At 36.6% G+C, this 11,676-nt stretch overlaps 1 protein-coding gene across 1 annotated transcript; it reads left to right on the top strand.

Moving 5' to 3' along the window:
- Window positions 1-5,558: 5,558 nt before the first annotated feature.
- LOC134534437 (hemolymph lipopolysaccharide-binding protein-like) lies at window positions 5,559-11,676 on the top strand. Its single transcript, XM_063372904.1, has 3 exons — window positions 5,559-5,768; window positions 7,613-7,921; window positions 11,323-11,676. The coding sequence occupies exons 2-3, from the start codon at window positions 7,633-7,635 to the stop codon at window positions 11,478-11,480; spliced, it is 447 nt and encodes a 148-aa protein (XP_063228974.1). The 5' UTR covers window positions 5,559-5,768; window positions 7,613-7,632; the 3' UTR covers window positions 11,481-11,676.

Raw genomic sequence — 11,676 nt, 5'->3', positions numbered from 1 at the left:
TTGTGTCAGTGCAAATACTGTGACGCATCATTTACTATCACCTCAAATGCTCGCAGACATGAAAGAAGCAGTTGTTCTAATAATGTTAAAAGAATACAATTTCAGTGCAATAAGTGCATAAAACTAATTTCACGTCTTGATAGCTTACATCTTCATTATAAAAAATGCTCCATAAAGTAAAGTGCGAGTATAATGAACCTGGTTATTGTTTTGACTCATGTGTTGTACCAGCTGATGAGACTATATAAGTGAGGCCCTGGTGATATGGACTTCAGTCCGTCTCTGGCTGCTGTGATGAACGGATCGGATAGTTAGACTTGTATAACATAATAGACCTGTATCTAGCTATTCTTGAGAACTCGATGGCATCATTACCGCTATCTACACCAACCTGGATCGAAGGTCTACCATCATCAGTGCAGAGCACGATGACAACGACGTCTACAGCTACGCCTGCTCTCTCAGCACAGCAGGAGATTTCGACACGTGCAACAACTTCCGCAGAGCAGACCTCAACGGCTTCAGAAGTTAACATGTCAGCAGTGTTACAATGGTTGTCAACAGTTCCAGTGGCATTGATGAAGGAAGGAGCAGCCAGCGGTGTTCCATCACCCGACTGCACGTACTGTGAGAAGATCAAAAACTTGAAATTATGGGATTATGTAATACACAATTGTAGTAATAACTCTGAACGCATTAAATATCAGTGCAACAGGTGTTTAAGCAAGTTTGTACAATATGGAAGATTAAAACGGCACCTCAGGAATTGTGATAGACTGGCTGTACATTCATCGGAATCAAGCTGTATATTTTGTAACAAAACAGTGGCAAATATTCGAAGTGCACAACGACACGAAATATATCACTGTCCTTTTAATGAAGTCGATAATTCAACTTTGTGTGCAAATTGTGGTGTACCAATATGTCGAGCTGATAAACTGAATAGACATTTAAAGTCATGTAAAAGACATAGTCCGTATAGTAAGAAGACTGTTTGAATCGAGAGATCCACGAAACTTTGGTAATTTGTCTGTGTGTTTTTTGTACTTGTGGTAGTGTATAATTTATGTAATAAAAGATTTTTTTTAAAAGAACTAGCGGTGTTTTTTATTTTCTCAAACATGACACTTTAGTGGTACTTTACTAAAATATTAAAGTTGTTTTGTATCGGCCAGGGATCGAACCAAGGACCTAAGTCGATCTAATCAATCAGTATATAGATTACAAAATTATTTAATGAATTTTGAACTTTTTCCCGGATCTCTAGCATTAAAATTACGCATTTCCAATATGGTGGTCTTGATGTCTGATAGGATGATGGTCGTAGAGGATTTAGAGTCTCTTTACGAATGTTGAACATGGTTTATTGAAATTATTATTTTTTACATAAAATTAAACATTATTACATCGATCGGGTATCGAACCGAGGACAGGAGCGGATCGAATCAATATGTAAATTAATGAGTGATTTATTTAATGAATTTTGAACTTTTTCCTGAATTCCTAGCTAAATAATTACGTATTTACAAGATGGCGGCCAAATTTCAAGATGGTTGGTGTCACAGTAATAAATGATTACTGCACTCTAGCGGATAAGAACTCAACTAACATGGTGTCAGCGTACTCTCGCTGACGATACAATGATGATGGCTTCCAGCATCGAAGACAAGATGGCGGACATGGCGTCATACTAGATGACGTTATATATACTTTGAAAAAAAAAGTGGTGGGAGTCAGTCTGCCTGCAGCCACCACGAGGGAAGGATCGGTCGCCATTTTTTTTTTGCCCTCACCAGGTTCGAACCGAGGACTCCGAGCTCCGTGTCGTAAAAGTTTGTTTTTTTTATAAATTTTAAAATTTTTTTCATTAAACTCGGATGTCATCTTCAAATATGGCCACTTGGAATAATGTAATCGGATGGATGGTTTGTTTGTCGCAAATATAAATGAAAAGCCATTCCCTTGCATTACTCTATCATCAAACCTAAACATATAAAGGCATACATATATATAATAAACGTAGTTTAGAATATGGCTTCATGTTCCAAACTTATCTCGACTTGTCTCGACTGGTTACACATTGCATAACACTTGTAGGTTTTTAAATTCAAATTGGCATCATCCGGCGACAATGCCTTGAATTAAATATGGCTGACAGTGGCGCCATCTGGTAGCGACTTTATGAATTAAAGATGGCGGCAACGGAGAACTTGGTGAATACAGGCTACCGACTTGTCTCGTCTTGTCCCCCCCCCCCCCCCCCGACTTGTCACGACTGTCTAGACTTGTCTCGACTCGTTCCCGACTTGTCTCGACTGACTACATAACACTTGGCGCCATCCGGCAGTAACTTTAAGAATTAAAGATGGCGACGGTGGTGCGCTTCGGTGGTAACTTTAAGAATTAAAGATGGCGGCGGAGGCACACTCTGGTAGCAACACTAGGAAATAAATATGGCGATAGTGGCGTCATCTGGTATCGATTATATGAACTAAAATATGGCGACGGTGGCGCCATCTACCAGTTAACTTGAGAACCAAGATGGCGGCGCCTCTGACAACAATTTTTTGAATTTGGCGCGTGATACTAGCGACATCTACCAGTCAACTTGAGAACCAAGATGGCGGCGCCTCTGGCAACTAATTTTTGAATTTGGCGCGCGATACTAGCGACATCTACCAGCCAACTTGAGAACCAAGATGGCGGCGCCTCTGGCAACTAATTTTTGAATTTAGCGCCATCTGGTAGTCTGTGCTGGAATTAAAGATGGCGGCTGTATAATAATTTTAATTTCAAATGTGGCATCTTAGGTATGCATTAAGGAAGGCAAAAGATTGTGGCTGATGTTTACATCAAATTTCGAAAAGTTGAAGTTCGAAAAAAAATTCGAATCCAAGATGGCGGCCGTGACGAAAAGTGCAACGGTGACATCACGATTCGAAGTTGGTGGAAATTTCTAGAAATACAAAATGGCGGAGGGATTAGCATGGATTAACATATGGATTAGCATAGATTGGCATACAGATTAGCATAGATTGGTATACGAATTAGCATAGATTGGCATACGGATTGGCATAGATTGACATGGATTAGTATATATTGGCATGGATTAGCATAGATTGGCATGGGTTAGGTTAGGTTAGGTTAGGTTAGCATAGATTAGCATATGGATTAGGTTAGGTTAGGTTAGGTTAGGTTAGGTTAGGTTAGCATATGGATTATCATACGGATTAGATGACGTCATCAGGTTGGCAACATCGAGGGTCGCAAGGCTAAAGGTCAAGGTAGAATTTCAATGTCAGGGTCAAATTTCAAGGTCAATGTCATAGTTCAAGGTCAAGGTCAAAGTTAAAGGTCAATGTCAAGGTTCAAGGTCAATGTTCAAGGTCATAGTTAAATGTCAAGGGTCGAATTTCAATGTCAGGGTCAAAGTTCAAGGTCAAAGGTCAAGGTAAAAGGTCAAGGACTCGGTTCAAGGTCAAGGTCAAGGTCAAAGTTCAGGGTTCAAGGTCAATGTCCAAGGTCATAGTTAAAGGTCAAGGGTCGAATTTCAATGTCAGGGTCAAAGTTCAAGGTCAAAGGTCAAGGACTCGAATCAAGGTCAAGGTCAAAGTTCAGGGTTCAAGGTCAAATTTCAAGGTCAAGGTCGGATCCTGGATCCTGCGCCTGTCCTTGAATCGGCTATATCCTACTACTCTTTCCACAAAAGACATTTGCATTATATTTTTTTTTCCTGCACAAAACATCGTTTTGTTCATAATAATTCATTCGTATAGTGATTTTTCGTGCGAGTAGAGGGAGCACAGACGACTATCTTCAAGTCACCAACTACTTATACACATTTACAGTATCCTAGTTTTACTTTATTTATAACAGGCACTTACAAATTGGCAAAAATTGTTATTACAAGATCATGTTCTTTTTTTTACAAGTAGAAAATAAAAGACATAGGTAGGTCTGTATCCCACACAAAATATGTAATGACATTGCTGTCAACTAGTTCGTTCAATATCAGTATGTACTTATCTTGTTTTAATGTTTGATAATAATCGTGACTTGCACACATGAGTTAGTGGTCACATTGGAGGTTGCACAACATGACACTTTACAGATAAGAATGATTATTATTATTATTATTATTATTTTATTTTTTTTGCTCTTTGAAGAGTTTACATAAAAGCTGAGTACAATTTTCCCATGATTCGATTTCAGATAAAGATAGCTTAAATGGTATTACCTGATTAGTGGCAGTTTCCTTTTGGAATCAGTATGTCACTCAATTAAATAAGAAATTTTAGCATTGCAAGACCAATCAGGCAGTAGGTATTATGTAATTTGTGAAAATGAGTCTGTGAGTCAATGAGTAAGTGGAATATGGGGCTGTATATATTTCATCCCAAAAAAAAACTAATTTAATAAATTGGTAAGATTTACTTTTTTTTAAGAATTGTTTAGTAAATTAAATAGTTTTATTCAATCAAATTATATACCTACATGGTGAATCTTGAACACTATATTATTGCTATAAATGTACAGTTCTATGTGAAATAATATTTACTCAAATACTTCCAAGTACACTGTGTTTGATAATAATTTATTTAAATTTTCAAATAATGTAAACGGATACAAAATATGGTGTGTTTATTACTTTTGGACGATGCTGGTTTGGTTTGTAATTTCCACCCCTACGTGTAAACAACTGTATATTGTAATAGCCCTCATGTAAAATAGCAAAATTGGTATTTCTTTCGTTGAAAATTATTCTAACTTAAGAAAATACTATTACAAACTATTTTTTTTCTATCATGCACTGTCAGAGTATAACATATTAGCAATGTGAAACTTGGCGAGTTTTCTGACGTGACAACGTCTAATAAATCGATGAACGCCGGCTGCACGCACGAAAAAGTGTCCCGTAACGCACATTGTACCGTTACGCTGTGTCCCGTTACGTTCATTGTACGCTTGCGCCGCATATATCTCTCTTCCACTCGATTGGAACAACCATCGATTTGACTTTTTCGAGGCACATTAAACTTGAAACACTCCCATTCGTTTCCTACTTTTCCTATCATCGTCCTATCCTTAACAGAATAACACAGATTGGAAGAAGTTAAATAGCAAACATGTATAAAAGTTATAGTTAAAATAATCTCTTCGTTAAAGTAATAAACATATTTGAATTAATGAGTGCAAATAAAAGTAAATTTATCAATTAAATTGTAGATTTCATTTCACTCCTTCTTTGTATCCATACAAAATAGTGATAATTCAATAAAAATGATTTAATTTTATTCATAAAAGTATGCAATCATTTCATCAATATTTTGTTATGACGTTGTCACGTTAAACTATCGTCCGTAAACCGACTTTACAGACAACCAATTTTTTTTCCCAAGCAATGATCAAATAATATCAGATAAGCTGTTATTGTTAACATTTCTCAAGATAAATCTTCGAAAATACGCAGATAATAATTGTAAGAACTTGTAAGAAAAAATTATCTGATAAAACCACTCCAGAATTCCCACGTCGATAAAAATGTGTTTTCGAAATTGACTGTTGACCCTTCTAAATTTGAAGTCTAGCGTATAAACAAGTGAGTCTTCTCTGTTTTGTGATCATACAGTTTGCTAGTTTGGTCGCTGAGTAACTGTGTGAGAATTAACATCAGTCGGTTGATGCAAGTTAAGTTAATTAGAAAATAACAGGTAGATTTGGCTTAAGAACTGAAAACTACTACAAAACAGGAGCAAGAAAAATCTCAGGTGATAAATAGTATCTATTTTAACTATCAACGCTTGGAATTGCGATCATATTTAGCGTATAGGAATTTTTCAAGTTCTGATTCCACATTAATTTTATTTATACTGGTAAAGTCACTGTCGTGGATTCAATCAATGTATTAACAACTCTATTTCCCCTTATACAATCATGGCATTGTCAATCAAATTGAGTTCAAGCCTCCAGGGAGTTTAGATTAAGTAAATCTGCTAAAACTAATTTTGGGTATGATATTAATTCTTTAAGTGAAGCCACTCTAATTTAATTATTGTTTAATATTATTCTAGGAAAAATTCATACTTTTCCCGTTAATTTCCTCCAAGCCTTTATGTTGGAATTGGGAGGGAGAAAGTGTTTTGAATTGAGCAGTTATACAACAATACATTCACAAATACCATGAAATTTTAACCGACTCAGTGCTCATTAATCATGAGTGATGTGGGAGTTTAGGGGTGATCATTGATTTTTGCTTTCTCAACTGTCGCAGAGGAAGGGGAAACAGGAAAGACATGCTGCTGAAGGCTCAGTCTTACAAACCGCACTGGGTACTTCATTTGTATGGCATTAATTTGTTTTGAGGGCTACTTCCAAAAATTATTCTCAAAAGCTTTATGTTTCATCACGAACTTCAAGTCTTAACAAGATTGTATTTATAGTGGTAAAAAATCACACAATTATTCATTACAATTATTTCTTACATAAAATTTTACAGTTCATAACTAACAGTAATATATAAAAGAGGCCCTAAGCCCTAGTTCCGGTCAAAAGATTGAGGATCGGAGTCCACCATCTTAGATTGTAAAACATAATGCTTATCCATTATAACAAATTTGCGTCCAAAGTGCGTACTTTTCGTTGGACGTGCATATAAATGTGCCTCCTTTTCGTTTAATGTGTGTCCTTTTTGTACAATATGTATCCAAATGTGTGGTTTAAATAACAAAACTGTGTCCAAATGAGTGTCCTTTTCGTTCAATGTATGTCATAGAAGACGAATGTGTGTCAATTAAGTTGAATATGCATCCAATTATGTGTCCTAGATTATGGATGTGTATCTAAATGTGTGCCTTTTATTGTTGAATGTGTGACAATGTTTGTCCTAAATGACGAAAGCTTGTCAAAATGTGTGTCCTAGATTAATCATATGTGTCCTTTTTATTGAATATGTGTCTAAAATTTGTCCTAGATAACGAATGAGTGTTCTATTGTGTGTACTAGTAGATGAAATGTGTGTCCAAATGGTGTCTTTTTTGTTTAATGTATGGCCAAGGTGTGTAGTAGATGACGAAAATGCGTCCAAGTGTGTCATGGATGAAGATTGTGTTCTTTTTTGTTGAATGTGTGTCAAAATTGTTTGGATGACTAATTTGTGTCCTTGTTGTGGAATGGCTGTCCGTTTTTGTGTCCTAGATGACAAAAGTATGTTAAAGTGTATCCTTTTTGTTGAATGTGTGTCCAAATGGATCAAAGATGGGTGCCCTAGTTGAATTAGTGAAGTAAAGTCTTTTCCAGGACTGAAGATTTAAAAGAACCCAAAAAGTGCCTTCTCTTACACTGAATAATGTTATATTCTTCAATCTAGATTTAAACAATATAAGCTGCTGCAATAAAAACAGTATAATACATTCCCCCACTATGATGGAATATTTAATGAGTGTAGGTATGTTAGGCATCAGGAAGCACTGAAGTCTCTTCAGAATGCAGTTTCAGAAACTGTTAAAAGTCATTCAGTAATCACACCCGTGGGTGTGTAACGGAGAGTCGACCGGTCGGCGGCTCACGCGCGCACGATGAAGCGTTTCCCTCGAGGGTGATGGTTGTCCCGCAGGACCCGCAGCCAAGAAGAACATGGTCGCTCTGCGTCTGGCGTGCCTCCTCGTGGCGCTGTGCTCGGCCAGCGGGGTGTTCGTCGACATCGCGGGCTTCGGCAGCTACGAGCTGATCGAGAATGCTGTGACGTGGTTCGAGGCCCGGGCCGCCTGCAACAATGAGTCCGCGCATCTGGCCGTCATCGAGTCCTCGGCCGAGTTCGACGCCATCATCGCCAGATTCAAGCCGAACATATCCGCCAATGGGGAGCAGATATTCACCGGCTTCCACTCGCTATACATCAAAGATGAATGGGTGACACTGTTTGGTAAGGAAATTTACTAATATATCTAACACTATGACCAAATGTTTTGATGGGAAATCCCCTTAGCTCTCGGCATACATACAGCATTTAGTAGGAATAATTTCATGAATGAAACGGAAATGTGTAATCATGGTGCTGCCATCTTTAGTGGATGGCACGAAGCAAAGCACAAATCCAAAGGGAAACTTTATCGTATTGCTGTTTAATAAATACTAACAAAATGGGAAGTATTTTAATAAAATTCCTTGTCGAAAATTAGGTCCAAAGCCAGGGTTTAGTATTTTTTTCAAGTATTGTTCGCTTTTATCGGAACCATTTTATTAAATAATTAAAATTTTCTGTCTGCTAATCAAATTTTTCAATAGTCGACGTAGCTGCTCCGGCAAAGAATTCTAGTGGTGTGTGCGGAAACTACTGTGATTCGCATCCAGAAATGTAGTCGAAAACACAATTTTCATATATTTATCACGCTCGGCATCAATTTAATGAATTCTGTATTAAATTTTGTGCCCGAGTTTCGTATTGTATGGGTATTTGCAACATGAGCAACACATGAATTTACTCGTTACCGAGGTTAAAGGTTACACATATCTGGCGAGTACGGAAAGTCTCAATCATATTTTTTATACGGTATGTAAGCCCGAATGGTTATTTGCTATAAAAATTATAACAAACACATTGAGGTTGAACTGAACTAAATTAGAAAACTACATTGCTATTGATGGATTTTGTTATATTTTATTTAACAGATTTACTTCGAATGTCAATGGAGTGATGTGGCCCAGAGTATATAGGCTTTTATCTGCATGGCTCAAAGGATGCATACATGCCAATTTCTCATGTTGTCATTTCTGCTGCATAAAAACCATGTTGAATACAAATTGCCTTAACCTTTAAATCTGGTTATTTCATCTAATCATTGAACTTTTATCTACTACCTAATGGCGTTTGACATAAATATTTGGATACAATAAATAATTTAAAAAAAAACAATTAAACATATATATATATAATAAATTTAACACTTCCAGTGTTCTAGCATATCTTTTCGATGATTGTAGTCTAAAAATTCATTTCATTAGCATCCACAGTTTATATGCTTCATCCTGCATCAAAATTTACAATAAAAATATATATTAGTGTTCTGTGCCATTAAAATGATTGATAATAAAATTACTTATATAATTTTAAACTGAAAAATCTAATTTGAGCAGCATCAGATATTTTCATTATTTAAAATCAAATGACAATTATTGTGATTAAAGACGAAAAGTAAAAAAAAAAAAAAAAACTGTTTATGATGATATTTTAATTTGCTACATAGAGTGGATTTATTATTTATTTTGACATAAACTAAGAGTTTGGTTAAAGCAGTTACAAAATATCTCTTAAGACTAAAGGTGAACGGTATAAAACAGAATAAAGCTGGAATTAAATTAAGGAGGTTCATTTAAGCCACTTCTTATTGAGGACTTTCTGGCCTAGCCAACAACGGGTGGGTCACTGTTTATGATGCTTATGCAAATTCCTTTGTGGACCAGGGAGAGGATGCTTATTATATCATTAAAATCTTCTCTTTTCACAAACCACCAGAAACAATAATGGAGCTTTGAGTTTCAACATTAATTTCTAACTTACACCAACTTAACTGCAGCTTGAAAAATGTTGCAAAAAATATTATCATTTACAGAGTTTTCGCAAAATTTGGGGCAAAAATTTTATGGGTGGTAGAGAGCCACACTAAGTTTCTTTTTTTTTTTTTTTTTTGTTAACAAACATATGTCAGGAAACGAAACACTGCAAAGTTACAGGCGCGACCAGTAGCATGCAAATTTGAATTTGACGGGCTTCAGAACATTACTCCATGGCTGAGATGACATGCGATTGCAGTGCAGTGACGTTTAAATAATCCATGGGAAGCAGCCGAACTTCGGAAATGCTGCGGAAGCCGGCGTCGCCACTCCACGCGCGATCTCTGGAAACCCGAAGAATTCCCAGGCCGCTGAAAGGGTCGTTGACAATGGCCGGATGTGGCCAGTGCTTTTAGAGGGGGGGGGGGATTGCGGAAGAGGTGGAGGGGGTAGTGACGGCCCTTGTAATCCGAGAAGCCTAAGATGTCCATCAAGTTCTGTCCCTGCCCGAACACGCCCGAATATTCACCTTCGGCCAACCTCGTGATTTGTTTTATTTTTGCGGAGGAAAAATGAATTAAAATATTAAAAGTGGTCGGTTAGGTTAGCTACATTAAAACACTTTAAAACACTATGGACGGTTAGTTAGGTTAGTATAGCTACATTAAAATAAACAGAGAAATATAAATATATATAAATACACCCGAGGTTGGCCGAAGGTGAATATTCGGGCGTGTTCGTGCAGGGACAGAACTTGATGTACATCTTAGGCTTACCTTGTAATCCGGCCAGGCACACGTGGCATGCCTTACGTCAGTGGACAGTGCATGACGTCAGTCGTCGTGCAGGGCAGCCAGCCAGCTCCCAACCTGGCGCGCGTTGCGGTCCTGTCTGTGTTCGTAACAATAGTATTGAAATAATATGACCGTGAAAAAAAAATTTAAATATTTATTTAGCTTTCTCATGAACTAAGCAATGTTACAGAATATGGGATGTTTTAATTGGAGATTTTTTTTTTTACTTTTATCAGTATATTTATTGTTTTATGTACACATATTAAGCATTTTATCACAAATTTTTGTAGCAGTTTATCAAGATTATTGTGCTTGATATGTACTTATTATTACATATGTTTTAATCGTTAATGATGGTAAAGTCTAAATTCACTATTTTAAACGAAATTTGCATATTTAATAGACCATAAAATATTGGCTCTAGTGGTAGGTTATTCCACAGAAACATGCATGCCTGCTGGCATGGAGACAAGCTCAGCAGTTTTGTTGAATGCTTTTAGTGTAGCCTGAACGAAACCTTCAATCGTGTGATACAGGATCTTTAATGCATTTCAGTGACTCATTCGTTAAGAGATGTAAAATTATTTAGTGTGATGTACTCCTCTGACAGAAGCATATTATGAATTTCACTTCATGAATGACAGAGGGGGCGAGAGTGAGAATAGGATCACTTTACTTGCTGTTGCTTTCAAATTATTTCCTTTTGTTGGTGGAGAGATATATTCTATAGATTTTTTATTTTTATTATTACTATTATTATTATTATTATTTTTATTTTTTTTAGTATTTGGAGGTGGGGTGGGGTTTATATATCCCCATCCGCTCTTGCATACGCCAAAGTCCTCTGAATAAATTTTAAAAGGATGCACTTTATTTATAGGTTTTCGTCAGTGTGAATTGTCAAGTTGCTGAAAAGTAATTTAATAAACATGTTATTGCCAATAGACATGACATAAATACGAATATCTGTTTATTTCAGACAAGCCTATTATAACATCTGGATTTTCCGACTGGGCCTATGGGAACCCAGTTGATGGAGAACGGTGTGGAGGAGTGTGCACCAACCCTGAGGGACTATGCTCACAAAACTGCACCTCTAAGCTCTACCACCTGTGTAAAAAGAAGATTTCTTCCTAGAGTACTGTCCGTATATTTGATCTGTATTCCACTGAAATGGTTTAAACATAATAAGGCAACAAAAATGCATTGTTCTATTAAAAACTGTATTCAAAAACATTTTAAAACAAAGTTTAAATGATTGTAATGTATACCAAAATGTTTGTATGAATGCATATAATGTAGATAAAACTATCATTGTGGAACTCGGTAATGC

The sequence above is a fragment of the Bacillus rossius genome, chromosome 7 (genome assembly GCF_032445375.1).
Source record: "Bacillus rossius redtenbacheri isolate Brsri chromosome 7, Brsri_v3, whole genome shotgun sequence".
Classification (NCBI taxonomy): domain Eukaryota; kingdom Metazoa; phylum Arthropoda; class Insecta; order Phasmatodea; family Bacillidae; genus Bacillus; species Bacillus rossius.
The sequence above is the reverse complement of the archived record's forward strand: the minus strand, read 5'-3'. Positions and strand labels throughout refer to the sequence as shown.

Excerpts from the sequence above, each read along its gene's own strand:
- LOC134534437 (XM_063372904.1), top strand. The coding sequence starts at position 7,633 with ATGGTCGCTCTGCGTCTGGCGTGCCTCCTCGTGGCGCTGTGCTCGGCC. Across the intron at positions 7,922-11,322 it reads TGAATGGGTGACACTGTTTG|ACAAGCCTATTATAACATCT; the intron begins GTAAGGAAATTT and ends TGTTTATTTCAG.